The sequence below is a fragment of the Heliangelus exortis genome, chromosome 5, assembly GCF_036169615.1.
Source record: "Heliangelus exortis chromosome 5, bHelExo1.hap1, whole genome shotgun sequence".
Classification (NCBI taxonomy): Eukaryota; Metazoa; Chordata; class Aves; order Apodiformes; family Trochilidae; genus Heliangelus; species Heliangelus exortis.
Window position 1 is genome coordinate 2,727,478 of NC_092426.1, and position 18,148 is coordinate 2,745,625.

The window sequence follows — 18,148 nt, forward strand, 5'->3', positions numbered from 1 at the left end:
CTGAAATACTTAAAAACTCAATCCAGAAGGGAAACTTCAAAACAACCATTTTATTCCATTATTGAAGTAACCTAGAAAAAAAGTGAAGCGTTACAACGTAAATGGTATTTCTGAACAGGTATTGGTCTACACTGGGTAGGTCTATGAAGGCACTTAGAAGAACCAACAAGCATGAACAGATAGTTCTAGCATATTCTTCTAATATAAATACTAAAAGACATGCATTGAGGCAGTGGTGAAAAGACAGACTTGTCCTCTGGACAAACTTCCATGCCTTTGCCATATCCTGTAAAACTCTTCTGCACCCTCCTGGAGCACACACAGTCTCTGTCTTCAGGGCTGTAGATTACTCAGACCCAGCAAGATGCTGCATCCAAAGGTCCCCACAGGCACTTGCTTTTGGAGAAAAGGACCCATTGGTCAGCTTATCAAAACTATAAAAAAATTAATCCGTTCTTCTTCCAATAAAATAAAACCCTTTGAATACGAAAGCTACATTTTAAATCTGCTTGTATAAGCAAAGAGTTAGAGCAATGGCCTAAGATTCACAGGACCATTTTTATTTATTTCTTCTTGTAAAATACTTTTCTTTAAAAAAAAATACAGTAGTAAAGACTTGAGGTATAACTTCAAAAAAAAATACTGGATAATCTTTTGCAGGAAAGTAGGTCACTTCGTTGGCCTCAGCTCAGGGGTTCCCCCCTTGGTTGTTGTATGCAGTAACAGTTTTCTGGGTCTGAAGTTCTTTTGGGTGCAAAGATTGTTGTTCCTCTGAATAGCAGTTACTATTTCCTTGCTGTGGGGAGAAAAGAGATTGTTTTAGGACGTGGAGCAGGTAACTGGTGTCAGGCAGGACTGAGGGGAGGGAGTTTGGGCTTTACCTCCAAGGCAGTAGGGATAAACTGCAGTTATTCCGTAGAGATGGGATCGCTGCTCTGGGAGATACTCATCAGTGAAGGAGCCAGTTTCTTTATCAACAGCTATCACACCATCCCTGGTGACAAGAAGGTGACATGAAGGTGTTATTTCCTCCTGTTTCCATGCATTAGAGAACAGAGGCAGCTCAAAAGATCAGCCTGCACACCTGCAGGACAAGTGGAAAGAGATCTGTCCTGTAAAAATCTACATCCAGCTCCTTCAGTGGTGCATTTCTCTGTGGTGATGCAGAGGCACGCAGCCTTCCAAGGAGAGATTATCTCCCTGAGAGTCCCCTCCAAGCCTGCAAAGCACTTAAGTGTTTGTTGTAATCTGCTGAGATTTAATTGAAGTTTTGAGAGCTTCCAGCTGGAGTGAGCAGAGGCGAGCAGGGAGTGAGCAGAGTGGAGGGGGAGAGGTAACAACTGAGGACACAAGTTTTTCTTTGATTTCATCTAGTTTCAGAAACTGGTGCTGGCTTGTATTTAAAAAAAAAACAAAACACACCCATCCATTATTTCTTTCCCTCCCAGGAAGCTGGGGCTGTTTCTAAACAACTGCCTTGAGATTTACAAGTGGGCACTGCTGAACGTGGTGGCCCTGGTGAGGTTCCAGCACTCAGGACCAAGCTGGGGACAGCCTTTGGTTTTCCCCCTCTGGCTCAAAGCCCTTCCCAGCTGCTCCCTGGCTTGATGGGCAGGGAGCAGAGCCCTGGGATGAGGGTGAGAGGGAGCAGTTTGGTTTTCCTCACCGTCTCCAGTCCGTGTGGTAGAAGTGGTTGGCATAACTGATGATGCTGAAGGGGTAGTTGAGGTTGTTCTGGATGATGCGCCGGCCCGTGCCATCAGGGAATGTGCACTCCAGGTGCTTTGTTCCTTTTCAAACAGTTAGCAGGCCACAAAAGAAAAAAAAAAAAAAAAATCACTAAAAGTGTACTGTGCATTCACAGAATTTTCAAACTGCTTCTGTGGCATCAAGATGTGGAAGCAACACATGCTGGGAGCACCCTGCCCCTGTCACACCAAATCCTTTGGGGCAGGAGAGTGGAAGGAGAAGGCTGTGGGTAGCAATTAGCTAAAGTCTTATACATATGGTTTGTCATGACACACTTGTCATGGTTCTTGGTGGAGTTAACTCCAGGTGGTGGCTGGTGGCAAGTGGTGTCCCCAGGGCTCAGTGCTGGGGACAGTTCTGTTTGGTGGCTTCTTCAATGATCTGGAGGAGGGGATTGGGGGCACCCTCAGTCCCTTTGCAGGTGACACCAGGTTGGTGGCAGTGTTGATCTGCCTGAGGGTAGGGATGCTCTGCAGAGGGACCTGGGCAGGCTGGGTCAATGGGCCAAGGCCAACTGGATGAGGTTCAACATGGCCAAGGGTTGGGTCCTGCACTTGGGTCACACCAACCCCAGGCAATGCTCCAGGCTGGGGACAGAGGGGCTGGGAAGTTCCCAGAGGAAGAGAACCTGGGGGTGTTGGTCAACAGCAGCTGAACATGAGCCAGGGGGCCAAGAAGGCCACCAGGATCCTGGCTGGGACCATCCCTGGTGTGGGCAGCAGGAGCAGGACAGGGATCATCCCCCTGTGCTGGGCACTGGGGAGGCTGCACCCCAAATCCTGGGCTCAGTTCTGGGCCCCTGAGGACAAGAAGGAGATTGAGGGGCTGGAGTGTGTCCAGAGAAGGGAATGGAGCTGGGGAAGGGTCTGGAGCAGAAGTCTGCCCAGGAGCAGCTGAGGGAGCTGGGGGTGTTGATCCTGGAGCAGAGGAGGCTGAGGGGAGACCTTCTGGCTCTCTGCAAGCCCCTGAGAGGAGGTTGGAGCCAGGGGGGGTCGGGCTCTGCTCCCAAGGAACAAGGGATGGGAGAAGAGGAAAGAGCCTCAAGTTGTGCCAGGGGAGGTTTAGGTTGGAGCTGGGGAAGAATTTCTCCCTGGAAAGGGTTGTCAGGGCCTGGCCCAGGCTGCCCAGGGCAGGGCTGGAGTCCCCATCATCCCTGGAGGGGTTTCAGAGCCCTGGAGATGTGGGGATGAGGGACATGGGGCAGGGGTGGCCTTGGCACTGCTGGGTTATGGTTGGACCTGATCATGTTAAAAGGTTTTTTCCAACCCAAACAATTCCATGATTCCAAGTTACCTGCATCTGCCCAACAGAGCAGCTTGGAGAAGGGGTCAAACGTCAGCCCGTTGGGCAACCCAATGTCCCTGTTCACCAGGACCCTCCTGTTGGCTCCATTGACAGTAGAAGTTTCAATTTTGGGTGCCTCACGATTCCAGTCTGTCCAGTAGAGGTTGCTGGGGATATAAGGGGATAAATGAACAAGCAGGACAGTGAGGAACAGTAGGAGGTTATCAGCTTTCTCTTCATCCTGGTGCTTGCCAGGAGAGAGGCCTTGTTTTCCCCCTCACAGTGCCCAAAATAAGTCTTGATTTGATTTTAAAAAAACCCAACAAACTCTTAAAAGTAAACCAGAATGATGACAAACATATTTAAACTGTAGCTCCTACACCAAGGGTGAGTCTTCAGAGCAGCACATTTTCTGGAAGCACCCTTTGTGTTTTCTAGTGCCAGGGGTCTTCCAAAGCTTTGGAAAATCCTAACACCACCCTGACACCAACCAGCAGCTTCAGCCAAATCCTGAATTATTACATAAAAGCAGAGGTGTGGAACAGAGCCAGCCTCTCCTACGGGGCGTGGAGCTGCTCAAGGTCAGGATGGGGCCGTGGCACCATCAGACGTGGCCAAATCTTGCATTCAGGGATGGAAATGATGCTGCTCACCCTCGGACAGGGTCCACTGTGATGGCCCTGGGGTTGACCAGCTCGGTGTCGAAGAGCACTCTCCTCTCAGAACCATCCAGCCGGGCTCTCTCAATCTTATCCAGCCCACTGTCAGTCCAGAACATGGCTCGGCGCAGGTGATCCACTGCCAGCCCCTCAGGGCTGATGAGCCCTGCCAGAGAGATGAGGGACGTGGTCAGATGGTGGGGACATGGTGCTCCTGGGCTTCTCACAGGGATCCCATCCCCAAGGGATGTGAGTGTAGATGGAGGACCCCATCCCCAAGGGATGTGAGTGTAGATGGAGGTCCCCAACCCCAAGGGATGGGAGTGTAGATGGAGGTCCCCAACCCCAAGGGATGGGAGTGTAGATGGAGGTCCCCAACCCCAAGGGATGGGAGCGTAGATGGAGGTCCCCAACCCCAAGGGATGGGAGTGTAGATGGAGGACCCCAACCCCAAGGGATGGGAGCGTAGATGGAGGTCCCCAACCCCAAGGGATTGGAGTGTAGATGGAGGTCCCCAACCCCAAGGGATGGGAGTGTAGATGGAGGTCCCCATCCCCAAGGGATGTAGCTGGAGGGCCTCAAAGCCCAGCCCTGTAGTTGTGATGGGCACAAGCTGGTGTGGAGGTGCTGATGTGGCTTTGTGCCCATGTCACCAGGGAGAGGAACAGACCTGAGTTGATGATGGTCTCTGGCTCAGCCCCCGACTCCAGACTCGCTCGGCTGATGGTCCGTCCGGCCACATCAGTCCAATAAATGGTCTTGTCCCGGCAGTCATAGTCAATCCCCACCACGATGGAGCCCTGCCAGGGTTGGGAGAAGGACACAGGATGAAATCCCACCTGGGTCACAAGCTCAGAGCCTCGATGAGCGTCCCTATCCCGCCAGCCATCCCGTTCTGCAGGATGCAGCCATGGGGAGTGAAGCTCAAATCCCTTTTCCCTGGCAAAACTCAACACTGAGAGGCTCCGACTGTGCACATCCCAGCTGAGTCCCCCAGCAGGGGAACTGCTGCAGGCACACACCCACGACCAGATGGGTTTGAAGCCCTTCAGCTCAAGGAGACATTGCTCTACCAGTGAAGCCAGCCCGAGGAATGACCTTCAGGTTGGGGAATGGGAACATTTGGCAAGGGATTTCAGTTCCCTGGGGAGCAGGGAGGGTCATGGCCCAGCTTTCAGCCTTCCTCTCCCTCGGTCTGGCCTGGCTGGAGATGCACATGGCCACGTTCCAAGAGGAGTCCAAGGAAGGGGAAAAGGCAATTTGCAGTGGAAATGTGCAGCTGATGGCCTGGGGCTGACAGAGCTCAGCAAGCACCCATGCTCCTTCCTTTTCCAGGTTGTGACCTTCCGCTCTGCTTGGCGATGGCTGGAGGGTGAGCTGAGACCATCTCAGTGCCAGTGGCCCCACAGACCAACATCAACCTTCAAGAGGTGACACCTCAGATGAGAGTGGTCCAGGGAAATGTGAAATATTGGATAATGGAGGTGTTGGGGTGAGTCCAGAGGAGGCCCTGGAGCCGCTGGGAGGGCTGGAGCAGCTCTGCTCTGGAGCCAGGCTGAGAGAGTTGGGGGTGTTGAGGCTGGAGAAGAGAAGCTGCAATGGGGAGACCTTAGAGCACCTTCCAGTGCCTGAAGGGGCTCCAGGAAAGCTGGGGAGGGACTGGGGACAAGGGCAGGGAGGGATGGGATCAGGGGGAAGGGTTTCCAGATGGAAGAGAGATGAGAGGTGAGGGAGAAATAGTTTGGTGTGAGGGTGCTGAGCCCCTGTGCCAGGTTTCCCAGAGAAGCTGTGGCTGCCCCATCCCTGGCAGTGTCTCAGCCCAGGTTGGATGGGGCTTGGAGCAACCTGGGCTGGTGGGAGGTGTCCCTGACCATGGCAGGGGGTGGCAATGGAGGAGTTTAAGGCCCGGCCCCTCCCAACCCAACCGAACCCATCCATGTGTCTGTGATTCCCAGCAGATCAGCCCATCCCTAGTTCCCTGCGGTCCTCCTGCCCCGCAGCCCCAGAGGTACCGTACATGGAGGGAGAGCAGGGTCCTGGCCGCCTCCTTCTGCAGCCGCGTCCCGTTGAGGGGCAGGTAACCGATCTGCTGTCCCTGAGCATAGAGCAGAAATGTCCCCGTGGCCGGTGGGGACACATCGGGACGGGGGGAGGGCCGGACGCGGGGCGGAGCGACGCTGGGAAGACCTGGCAGACAGACAGGGATGGTTTGGGGACCCTCACCCCTCGGCTCCGCACCCGGGCGGGGTGATGGATGGGGAGGGGGGGTAATAGGTGGGAATGTCACCCGTGGCGTGCTGAGCTCTTACATGGGGGGGTGGTACCGGGTTCCGAGCGTGTGCCCTGGACCTCCCTGCCGTTCTGGTCCACGCACCAGCAGTACCCGCTGTCCCCGTGGCACTGCAAGGGGGTGAACTCGCCCCCCGCCTCGCACTGGGGCACGTACTGGTCGGGACGGGGGCTGCCCCCGTAGTGCTCCAGCAGGCTCTGCCGCCAGCGTTCGCACATGGTGGCGGGACGCTCGGTGGGCTCTGGGCAGAGAGAAGGTGACAGTCACCCCTTCCCCCTTCACACCCCCCTTCGCCACCACACCCCGCACACACACGCAAGTCAGGGGGCTCAGGGCTTTGCCAGAACCCCGGCTCCCCCTCTCCTTGCCGGCTGCCTCCATCCTAAGGATGATGGAGGGCCTACCACGGGGTTGGGGTGCTGCGGGGAGGGGACAACACCCCCCGTGTTCCCAAGGGACCCACCTGGGCTCCCGCAGCGTGGGGGGGTGCTGCCCGGTGCCGTCCGAGTGCCGGCGATCTCCTGCCCCGCGGCGTCCACGCACCAGCAGTACCCGGTGCTGCCGTGGCACTGCAGGGGTCTGTACCCTCCCTCCTCGTCACACTGGGGCACGTGCCCGTCACCCACCGGCGAGGGTCCCGGTGGTACCGCCCGTGGGTAGAGCCGCTCGTGTTCGCAGGGGGTCAGCTGCTGCATGGACCCTGCTGGCAGCAAAACCCCCCACACCCCACCCCAGGCTCAGTGGGTGCCAGGCTGCTCCCCTGGACCCACCTGGCACCGCTGTTCGGCCCCTCTGCACCCACAGGGATGCTCTGCCAGCACCCCTTGTCCTCCCTCCGTGGGCTGGTGGGGTGTCCCTCTCAGGCACCCCTTGGCACCCCATAGCTGTCCCCTCCCTTGCAAGGTGGCACAGGAGGTGCCCCAGTGGCCACTCTCACTATAACCCTGTGGGTGAGGGCACCCTAAAGGCCCAGGATCCCCCTGAGCCATCCACTTGGCAGCACCCTGCACCAAGAAGCCCCTGGACAGGCAGTGGGGCAGAGGGTCCCCTCCACTGTCCCCACTGCTGGTGGCTGGGGACAAAGTGCTGCAGGGTGGGTAGGGACCAGCAGGACTCTGCCTGCTCCAGCACGTTCTCAACACCCTCCACCACAACTGACACAGCCATAGGGGGCATCTCCCCCCCCACGGTGCTGGGAGAAGCTTCCAGATGCCCCCCAGTCCCATCAGCAATACCGAAGGACACAACCCACCTCCCCTCCCCCCTGAGAGCCCCAGGTCCCCCTCTCCTTGCCGGCTGCCTCCATCCTAAGGATGCTGCAGAGGCCACCACAGGGTTGGGGTGCTGCAGGGAGGGGACAACACCCCCCGTGTCCCCAAGGGACCCACCTGGGCTCCCGCAGCGTGGCGGGGTGCTGCCCGGTGCCGTCCGGGTGCCGGCGATCTCCTGCCCCGCGGCGTCCACGCACCAGCAGTACCCGGTGCTGCCGTGGCACTGCAGGGGTCTGTACCCTCCCTCCTCGTCACACTGGGGCACGTGCCCGCCACCCACCGGCGAGGGCCCCGGTGGCACCGCCCGTGGGTAGAGCTGGTCGTGCTGGCAGGGGGTCAGCTGCCGCGTCCTCCCTTCCACCACCGGGAAAAACCAAAGGAAGAGAAGAGTGAGGATGGGGAAGCCACCCCAAGCAGAGCTGGCGTGGGGACGAGTTGGTGGCCTCACCGTGCGTGCACTGAAAGCCATCGCCCTCGTAGCCGGGCTGGCAGTGGCAGGAGAAGGAGCCCGGGGTGTTGTAGCAGACGGCAGCGGGGTGACAGGGGTTTTCGGCACACTCATCCACGTCTGCGCAGGGATGGGGACAATCAGGGCACGGGGCTCAGCCGGGACAGCCCGCCCTGTGGTCCCCTCAGTGTCCCCATACCAGAGCAGTGGATGCCATCCCCGGTGTATCCAGGCAGGCACTGGCAGGCGGGGGGTCCCCCGGCGCGGGGCAGGCAGCGAGCACGGTCCCCAGGGGCACAGGGGTGGCTCCCGTCCTCGCAGGGGTTTGTCACCGGGGCCAGAGCTGGGGGGGGACAAAAGGGGCGAGGGGGTGGCCGGGGCGAGCCCCGGGGGGCCCAGGGGACCCCGAATGGTGGGGCTGGCACTTACGCACACAGGTCTGCCCGTCCTCTGCCAGCCGGTACCCCCCGCGGCACTCGCACCGGTAGCTGCCCGGCTCGTTCCGGCAGGTGGTGAAGGGGCCACAGTGGCTCAGACCCTCAGAGCACTCATCCACATCTACAGAAAAGGGGAGACACCCCCATTTTGGGGTCTGGCTGCTCTCAGACTAGCAGAGACACCCCCCCCCCTCCTCTTGCCGCTTCCCCCATCCCAATAATACCCCTAAAGCACTTCCCATTGACCTGCCTCAGTTTCCCCCCCCCCTCGCCGTGAATTGCCAAATCAGTGCAGCTCGTGAAACCACGGGGGCTGCCGTGTTGTGACGTGTCCTACACCCCACCCAAACCCCCACCACGGCCTCCACCCACCTCGGCAGCCCCGTCCGTCCCTGCGGTACCCGGCTGAGCACACACACGTGTACTCCATCCCCACGCCGGGCTGGCAGCGTGCTGGCTCCTCACAGGCATGGCTGCCGTCGTGGCACGGGTTCACCACGGGGTTCCCAGCATCAGCTGTGGGCAAACGGGTGAGATGAGGAGGGGGAAAGGCCTGGGAGACACGTGGGGAAAGGAACAACCACTCCCACTGCTGTCCTACATGGGTACAGGACAACTGGCCACAGCCAACTGGCCACGGGATGCTTCTAGACCATTTGTTCTCTACTGGGACAACTGGATGTGGGTCAGGGAAGAAGGGGCTTGTTCTACTCCAGGTACAGATCTCTGGGGAGCTCACAGGGCTCTGGTTTCTGCCAGGAAAATGTCTGTGTCCGGGAGGTGTAGGAGTGAGAAAAAATTAACAGAAAATGAGTAATAAAAAAATAACCATGAGATAAAGAACTATGAGACAAATAACCATGAGATAAAGGCAAATCAATCAAATGTGAGAAATGAAAAATTAATGATAAGATAAAGGTGACTCAGTCAAAATATGATGAACAGCTCATCCTGAACATCACTTAAAAAACTCTATTTTGATGGGGTTTAAGTGCATTTGTTTAACACTGCTTTTAGAAAAATGGTTTTGGATGTGTAATATTTGCGTTTGTTTTAATATCATAGAATCATCAAATCGTTTGGGCTAAAAGGGACCTTAAAGATCATCCAGTTCCACCCCCCCTGTATGGGCAGGGACACCTCCCACTAGACCAGGATGCTCGAGACCCCATCCAACTTCACCTCAAAAAAAATTGGGGATGTTTTATAAGTGAATTTGTTTAACATCACTCTTTCAAACTGGATTTTGATGGGGTTTAGTTGCATTCTTAGCATTAATTTTAGAAAACATCTCCCGTTCAACTGAGTTCTCTTTACATCATTGTTAATTTTTTGTGTTACGAACTGTGTGACTTGTATGCTTCACCTCCCCTGGACACAGAGTTTCCTTGCAGAGCCCTGTGAGCAGAGCTGCAGCTTCCCAAGGATCTGTTCCCAGCATGGAATGAGCCCCATCTGCCCTGATCCATGTACACTTGTCCTGGCACAGAATCAATGGAGTAGAAGTGTCCAGCAGCCAGCTGGTGGCATTCAACTCCTGGTGGCCAGTTGTCCCTTTCCCATCTGACACAGGCAGGGAGGTCTCAGGGCTGGGCCACCCAGTGCCACCCCAGCTGTGTCCCACCCCATGCCAGGGAGCAGAAGTCTGCCCAGGAGCAGCTGAGGGAGCTGGGGGTGTTGATCCTGGAGCAGAGGAGGCTGAGGGGAGACCTTCTGGCTCTCTGCAAGCCCCTGAGAGGAGGTTGGAGCCAGGGGGGGTCGGGCTCTGCTCCCAAGGAACAAGGGATGGGAGAAGAGGAAAGAGCCTCAAGTTGTGCCAGGGGAGGTTTAGGTTGGAGCTGGGGAGGAATTTCTCCCTGGAAAGGGTTGTCAGGGCCTGGACATCCCCATCCCCACCCCCATCCCCATCCCATCCCCATCCCCATCCCTTTCCCCATCCCCTTAGTGGTGGCCTTGGCAGTGCTGGGTTAAGGGTTGGACCTGATGATCTTAAAAGGTTTTTTTCCAACTAAAGCAACTCCATTATTCCAGTCCAGGAATGGAAACTCCAAGGGAGGTTTGGGTTGGAGCTGGGGAACAATTTCTTCCAGGCTGCCCAGGGCAGGGCTGGAGTCCCCATCATCCCTGGAGGGGTTTCAGAGCCCTGGAGATGTGGGGATGAGGGAAAAGGGGCAGGGGTGGCCTGGGCACTGCTGGGGGAAGGGTTGGATCTGATGATCTTAAAGCTCTTTTCCAACCCGAGTGCCCCAGTGACTCTGTAAAGAACCCTTTTTCTGTGGGGTGAAGCCACTCTTTTCAGGTGAAGCAAGCACACCACAGCTTTGGGATTGGCCTCCTGCCTGGGGTGAGGACTGGCACCCAGGGGGAGGGGGGCACCCTGAGGTGGGTGCTGGGTCTCACCTGGTGCTGGTGCGATGCGGGCAGCCAGGGCGTAGCGCAGGACGTGCTCCTGGGTGTCATAGAGGGTGAAGGCATGGGACACCCCCAGGCTCTGCCGGGGGGGCAGGCGGGTGTAGGGACAGCTGGAGAAGGTGATGTTCTGGTGCAGGCGGTAGGACAAGGTCTGGTTGGCTGTCCCACTGAGCAGGGTGTACTCCCGGTGAGCAGAGGAGGTGACAGCTGGGAGAGAAGTGGCTTCAGCATCAGTGTCTCTGATGTTGGTGAGGTCGGGGTGTTTTGGGCAGGGATGGAGGGTGAGAAACCAAAGGTGAGACTGAGCACAGGCTCCTACCTGAACTGGAGTAGTGGTAGAGCTCCTCGTAGGGGGTGATGTGGACCTTGGTGTTCTCAGGGAGAAATGGTACCTGGCCCTGGATGTGTGTCTTAAGGCTTAAATAATTGTCTGGCCCCAGGCCCTCGGCTGTCTGAGTGATGTGGACAGTCTCCCCCCTGGGGTAGAAGGTCACCTCCAGGCTCTGGGTGAACTCAGCACCTGGGCAGGAAAAAGGAACAGGCATCATTTGGCTGTAGGATTTTTAGGGATAGATTCCCTCCAGCAGCAAAAAGTCCTGAAGGCTACTTAGAAAGGTCATACAATCCCAGACTGGCTTGGGTTGGAAAGGACCTTAAAGCTCCTCCATTGCCACCCCCTGCCATGGTCAGGGACACCTCCCACCAGCCCAGGTTGCTCCAAGCCCCATCCAACCTGAGCTGAGACACTGCCAGGGATGGGGCAGCCACAGCTTCTCTGGGAAACCTGGCACAGGGGCTCAGCACCCTTCCCTACTTCTCCAGCACCCCCAGGAGGGCTCACAGCAAGCTCAACCTGGGGAGGTGATGGAGGGGCTGTCCTGAACCCCTCCACACCCTTTTCCCAAGCCCCATGTCACCCCCCAGCTGAGCCCAGCCACCCCAACAGGACTTTTTGTCCCTCAGGAACAACAGGGCTGGGTTACACCTCCCAGGTCCCAGCTCACCCGTGATGCTGAAGCCGTTCTCAGACCCAGGTTCCTCCAGGGCAAAGAGCCAGGCAAAGAGCCCCCCGATGGGCAGGAGGGGCAGGAGGGCACGGCCAGCAGGCTGGGGCACCCCACTGATGGCTGTGTAGGCTCGGCCATCGCTGCCCACGATGTAGGCATGGAGGTCAACATCCTGGAAGGTGCTGGATTCCCGTCCCACCAGCAGGCTCCCGCTCACCTTCCCATTGAGACGATGCACGGCCCCTGGGCAGGGAGATGGCACCCCTGGCAGTGGCCACCCAGGGACACGGGGGGGTTGCCCATCCTCCATCACCCACCCCACGTACCTTCAGGCAGGCACTGGTGCCCATTGCCATAGTAGGTGGCCCGGCAGTGGCAGCAGGCACCGGTGGCATAGTCGGTGCAGAAGGCATGTGGGGAGCAGTGCCTGTGGTGCTGGGCACAAGTCTCCTTGCTGGCTGCACTGTAGGTGAACACTTGGGGACAAAGGGAAAAGGGTGGGGGACACGGTGACAAAATCACCCCCTCACGGAGGTGGCCACCCTCATATACCCCCTGGGTGACAAAAAGAAACTGTGAGAGAGGTGACAAGAGCCATGCCAGCTCCAGCCCTGGCTCTTTGGGAAGAGACAAGCTTGAGGCTTTTTTTCAGGGGAGCCTCCCCCCACCAAGCACCCCATGACCCCTCAGAGGGGCCACGGCCACTCACCATCAGGATTAAAGTGCTCATCCTCCTCCACACCAACGCCGTGCTGGCCAGAGCTGTAGGAGGAGGGGTTGGCAGAGTAGCTCTGCTGAGCCCCACCGGGGTGCAGACGGTGGCTCTGCTCCTGCCTGGGGGACACGGGCAACCCCCTGGGGACAATGCCCTCCCCACCCCGCTCTCCTGATGTGGCCTCCAAGCCTTGCCACGCCGGCAGCTCCGTGGACGTCTGGTGGGCTCCGTGGCGGGTGGCACTTGGTGGCACATCGGGGCTTTGTCCTCTGCCACCCCCGGGCTCCACGTGCTCCAGGGGGGACGTGCTGCCCACGTGGAAGACCCACACGCCAGGCACCCCCACGTTGCTCTCCCTGCAGGACAGCACGGGTGTCCAACACTGCTCAAGGGGGGGGGAAACCCCCTCAAAGCACCCACCTTGCTCCACGCTCCCCAAATGCCACCTCTGCCCCTGCACACGTGGCACCCAGCACCCCCACCTCCTTCTTCCAGCGTTTTAAAGATGCCATAGGATGGGAAAAGGTGGCCCTGCCCCCCCAGCAGAGCCCCACACACCTCTCCAGGTTCCTCAGAGCCTGCTCACTGCTGGCCAAGCTGTGGAAGAGCCCATCCCTCTTCGGGTCATCGCCGTCCCCTCGGCTGAAGCCCACCCGGGCTGGCAGCTCCAGCTGGACGTTGTAGGATTCCTTGGGTCGTGTTCCCAGGAACTGAAGTCCCCCCTCAGGGTAGAGGAAGATGGTGTAGGTGTCCTCAGCATCATAGGCTATGACTGCTTGGAAGGTGTTGAGCTGCCAGGGGGAAGAACAGGATGGATGGAGATCACGGGACAGGGGGGACAGGACCCCAAAGGAAAGGGACGGGACACAAGAGCCACCACCCTGCTCACCACAGGGGACAAGCAGGGCCATCACCAAACCCCACACTCAGCATCCTCCACCACAACCCAACCATCCCCCCCTCAGCTCCACGGGTGTCCCTTGGGGCTGTCACACAGGGAGGTGACAGTGCCATGCCCAGGAGCGTCCCTGGCCATGTAACCCACACTGACTGCACCCCAGGAGCCCCTCGCTCCTGTCCCCCCTTTTCCGACCACCTGGAGGAAAACCCACACACACCAACCCCCCCTCCCCACTTCCCCCGGAGAAGAATTTTTAGCTTGGTTTCCTCAGGAAAAAACATGTGTGTGGCTCTGGCTGTCCCCACACCCATATGTCCCTCTATAGGCAGCCCTGGGGACAGAGCAGGGAGTGACACAACCCTTTAGGAGCCACCCGGGAATCCACACACAAAGGCACAAAAATCACCCCAAAAAGGGCAGACCCCAAGCTGGCAGCACTGGGGCAACCCCCAACCCGCAGAGGTCCCAAATGAATGAATATTATTAATTAATAAATAGTCTTAACTAATAGAGTCTTAAGTAATAAAGTCTTAACTAATAAATGTTATTAACTAATAAATATTATTAACTAATAAATATTATTAACCAATAAATATTGTTAAATCATAAATATTATCAAATATAATTATTGTTAAATATTAATAATCAGTGATAGCTGGTGTTAATAGTTAATTAATATTATGCATTAATATATTAATTTTTATATATATATATATTGGCCCATGAGTAGCAAGCAGGGAACGGTGCCCGAGTGAAGGAAAAATGATTAAAAACCCAATTTCTCCCCCAAAGCAGTGAGCAGGGGGGGATGGCACAGGACACAGCCCCCTCCCCTCCTCTGTCCCCACAGTCAGCCCCAATTTTGGGGGCACGGAGGCCCTGGGGGCATGGTCGGGACATAAAGGGATTGTTGTGTCCCTGGCAACACTGGGGACATTCAGAACCCCCGTGAGACGGCAGCCAAAAAAATTGGGGAGGGGGTGGGATTAAACCCCCCGCCCCCAGCCCCAGGGCTGGATTCCTCCTCCCCCCACGCAGCCGAATTGCAGCGGAGTCAATTTCTGCCCGGGGAGGGGGGGACCCGGGGGGTGACACCGAAGGACAAAGAGCGAGGTGGCCAAGGGGTGGCCAGCAAAATGCTGCAAAGGGCAAATTCCAGAAAAAAAAAAAAAAAAAAAAAAATCTAAACCAAAAAAACCCGATTTTTTTTTTTTTTCCCCCCTGCTCCGAAAGTGTCACCGCAAGGACTCCGAGAGTGTCCCCAAGGCGCTGTGACTTTCCAAAGCCTGACGGGATGGGGGGAGTGGTAAAGGCTTCGAGGTCAATCCCTGAGCAGCAGGAGGGCAGCTTTTTGACAAATGACACGTTTTGGGAAGGAAACGAAAAAAAAAAAAAAAAAAAAAAAAAAAGTGGAAGTTTTGTAGGAGTTTTGGTTCAAAGGGAGCCCACATCTCCGTGGCTCCTGTGTGAAGCTTTTCCCCTGGAGCTGCTCGTTTCATTCCCAAACCTGATCCAGCTCCATAGAGGAAAAATAATAAAGAACTGGGAAGAGGAGGCCGTGGTTTTGGTGGCCTTGAGGTCACAGTGAGGCCCCTGATGGCATCTCTTCGGCTTCTTTCCCGGGTTTGAAATTAGAAGGGGGAAGAAAAAAAAAAAAAGGAAGAGTGTTTTTTCCTTCCAAGCTTCCAACCCTGCTTGGCTTCCCTCTCAGCAACCCAACACTAAAGGGCCCCGGAGCAGGGGGATGGATGGCAAGGATGGCTCCTGGTGGCCCACGGGGACCTGGTGGCTACTGATGGGCCTTGGGATCAGCTCAGCACTGAGCCAACCACCCATCCTGTGGCTCTGGTTATTCCTCGTGGGAGTTTTCCTTGGCATTCTCCACTGGTTTCAAGGAGCCCATCCTGCCAGCAGAACGTCCCCGTCACCTCCTCGTGTGTCACCAGCCTGATGTGATGGATCCAGCACTTCCAGGGAAAGTCCACCCCTCCAGGAGCCTTATCAGCCCATGGGGTGGAGAGCCCAAGTCCCCTCCCTGCCTCAGTGGACAACCTACAGACTGGTTTTCCAGCCTCCCAGTGAATCCATGGTGAAAATGGTGAAAATTCTCAAGCTGGTTCCTCGCCGGGAGCCTGTGGGCAAAAGGACAGAGCAGCCCCAAGCCACAGGGAAAAGGGTAGGGGGTGGCCTGGGCTTCCCCACAACTCTGCCTGGAAAATCCAGAGCCACTGTTAAGCTTTGCCTGAAAAGTAGGGAAAAACCCCGAGCATGGAGCTGAAGGCAACCTCTGAACCTCCTCTGCCCAGCAGCAGAGCCAAGAGCTCTGAGCAGAGAGGAGAAAATCCACATCTCCCCCCGTGCTCATCCATCCATCCATCCATCCATCCATCCATCCATCCATCCATCCGAGGCTGGATCCCCCATCCAGCTGCCCAGAAAGAAGGGACTGAGGGGTTTGGGTGCTACACAAGGAAAACTCCTCCTCCCACAACACGTGGGATGGGTGTCCAACCTCAGCCCATCAGCCTCACCTTCTCGGAGGGCTCAGCATCCTGGGAAAGCTCCCGGTAGGAACCCACATCCTCCCAAGTGGTGATGAAGGCATTGGTGGGCAGGAAGGAACCGGTGGTGCTGGGGAACCCAGCCTGGATGTAACCCACAGCCTGGTCCAGCACATCTGGAGACTCATCCTGCCGGTAGTAGATGTTCCCTCTGTCACCCGAGGTGTCCAGGTCAGCCAGGAAGGGAGCGATGACAGGAAAATCCGTGGGGAAATCATCATCCACGTACTGGGTCTCCCTGGGGAAATCCTGGGTGGAGATGATCCCGTTGGTCCCCACCTGCAGGGAGAGTGGTGGAAGGGGCTGAGGAGGTGGCTCTGCCACCAGTGGGGTGGGACACGGGGCTGAGAGCCCTCACACCACACGGCCCCATCCTGCTAAGGAGAAAACAAAGACCTCGGGCTTCTCCATCCCCCAGAGAGCTGGAGGAGTTCTGGGGCCGTCCCAGCTGCTGGAGGAGGAACAGCTGCAGAGGAAAAAGGACTCTTGTTCTTCAGCAGGCTGAGAGAGAGGGCAGGGGACAGAGGGCTGGAAGGGGACAAGGGATGGATGGATGGATGGATGGATGGATGGATGGATGGATGGATGGAGAAATGACCCAGGGGTGGAGGCAGCAGGGACACATGTGGAGGGGTAAGGAGGACAGAGGAGAGGAAAGGGGGTGAGCAGGAGGAGGGATGGAAAGATGGAATGGGGGAAAGAGAGAAGGAGGGAAAGATGGTGGGGTAGAGAGGTGGAGGAGGAGGGTGGGAAGGTGGAAAGGAAGGTGAAAAGGAAGGAGGGAAGGTGGGAAGGAAGGAAGGAGGGAAGGAGGGAAGGAAGGAAGGAAGGAAGGAGGGAAGGAAGGAAGGAAGGAAGGAAGGAAGGAAGGAAGGAAGGAAGGAAGGAAGGAAGGAAGGAAGGAAGGAAGGAAGGAAGGAAGGAAGGAAGGAAGGAAGGAAGGAAGGAAGGAAGGAAGGAAGGAAGGAAGGAAGGAAGGAAGGAAGGAAGGAAGGAAGGAAGGAAGGAAGGAAGGAAGGAAGGAAGGAAGGAAGGAAGGAAGGAAGGAAGGAAGGAAGGAAGGAAGGAAGGAAGGAAGGAAGGAAGGAAGGAAGGAAGGAAGGAAGGAAGGAAGGAAGGAAGGAAGGAAGGAAGGAAGGAAGGAAGGAAGGAAGGAAGGGGAGAGAAAAGAAAGTAGGGATGGTAGGATAGAGGGATGGAGGACGGTGGGAAGGATGGAAGGAGAGAGGGATGGGAAGACAGGGAAGAGAGTAGAAGGGAAGGCTGGTGGGATAGAAGGATGGGGAGGAGGAGGGTGGGAAGGTGGAGAGACAGCGGGGGGTGGGTGGAAGGAGGGAGGGATGGGAAGATGGAGGGGCAGAGGGAGGGGATGGAGGGGAGGAGGGGGAAGGAGGGCAGGGCAGGGCAGGGCGGGGGCCGGGACTCACGTAGAGGCGGCGGGCAGCGCGGCCGTAGAGGCGAAGGGCCCGGCGGAGGGGCAGCCCGGGAGAGCTCTCGTCGTCCCCGGCTCGGAGCCGAGCATCGCCGCGGCCCGGGCCGTAGGGGAACAGCCCCGGGCGGGGCAGGGCTGTCCCCACCGCCGCCACCACCGCCACCAGCACCGCCACCCGCATCCCGCCGCAACCCCTCCCCTCGGCCGGAGCCGACAGACCGAACCGACACCCGACGGGGCGAACCGGAGCGGAGCCGGCGGGACGGCCCCGACCCGGCGGAGGGAACCGGAGCCACGGGGCGGGACGGGGGGGGCCGGGGAGAGCCTCTGCCGGGGGCGGGTCCAGCCCCTGACCGCATCGCCATTGGATCCCCCGGGTCCGGCCCTGGCCAATCGGGGCTCACCCCAAAATCCTCCCGGGGCTGCACACCCACCCCCCCCTTCCCCGTTCAGCCCCCCCGGGGCTGGGTACCACCGGGCATCCCGGGGGGGCGAGCCAGGATCCGCCCTTCCTGCCCCACCGCAACCACCCAACCCCCCCCTACGCTATAACCCCCCGGCCCCCATCAATCGAGGTGACCCCAAAATCCCCCCTTCCCGGGCTGCACACATCCCCTCTCCCCCGTTTCCCCCCCTTCCCCGGGCTGGGTACCATGGGGCATCCCCACGGGAGGGGGATCCCCGCCGCATCCCGGGGTCCCACAACCCCCGTTTTAACGCCCCCGGCCCCCATCAGTCACGGTTCCCCCCCAAATCCTCCTCTATCCGCACAGCCCCCCCAATGAGGTATCCCTAAATTCCTCACACCTCGGGGCATCCCGTGGCGGGAGGTTGGGGAGGGGGGGAGCATGGAGTCGGGATCCCCTCCCATCCATGCCCCGCACCCCTCTATCCCCCCCCCCCTCTCTGTACCGCCCCCGGAGCCGGGCCCGCAGCCAACCGGGGTCGGGGCCGGGGCCGGGGCGTAGGCGAGAGGCCCCGG

At 57.9% G+C, this 18,148-nt stretch overlaps 1 protein-coding gene across 6 annotated transcripts; it reads right to left on the bottom strand.

Moving 5' to 3' along the window:
- Nucleotides 1–35: 35 nt before the first annotated feature.
- Nucleotides 36–17,606, bottom strand: NID2 (nidogen 2). 6 transcript variants are annotated; one of them, XM_071745149.1, is made up of 22 exons: nt 17,162–17,603; nt 15,705–16,013; nt 12,831–13,063; nt 12,267–12,628; nt 11,884–12,033; nt 11,555–11,800; nt 10,870–11,070; nt 10,539–10,757; nt 8,511–8,654; nt 8,131–8,259; nt 7,901–8,044; nt 7,702–7,821; nt 7,371–7,607; nt 6,446–6,685; nt 6,002–6,223; nt 5,710–5,879; nt 4,363–4,492; nt 3,687–3,858; nt 3,043–3,200; nt 1,667–1,790; nt 882–994; nt 36–796 (listed from the first exon to the last, which is right to left on the bottom strand). In XM_071745149.1, exons 1-22 carry the CDS (start codon nt 17,345–17,347, stop codon nt 786–788), a joined length of 4,020 nt encoding a protein of 1,339 aa, XP_071601250.1. In that variant the 5' UTR covers nt 17,348–17,603; the 3' UTR covers nt 36–785. The 6 variants fall into 6 exon arrangements, with proteins under 6 accessions (XP_071601250.1, XP_071601251.1, XP_071601253.1 ...); XM_071745150.1 differs by having other exon boundaries at nt 6,446–6,682; nt 17,162–17,602; XM_071745152.1 differs by lacking the exon at nt 17,162–17,603 and adding an exon at nt 16,131–16,305.
- Between the last annotated feature and the right edge of the window lie 542 nt (nt 17,607–18,148).

Bases quoted from the DNA above. Each gene is read 5' to 3' on its own strand.
- NID2 (XM_071745149.1), bottom strand. From the start codon at position 17,347: ATGCGGGTGGCGGTGCTGGTGGCGGTGGTGGCGGCGGTGGGGACAGCC. The intron at 8,655-10,538 runs GTGAGACCCAGC...GTTTGCCCACAG, and splicing joins CCGCATCGCACCAGCACCAG to CTGATGCTGGGAACCCCGTG. The intron at 4,493-5,709 runs GTACGGTACCTC...CAACCCTGGCAG, and splicing joins GGACCCTGCTCTCCCTCCAT to GGCTCCATCGTGGTGGGGAT.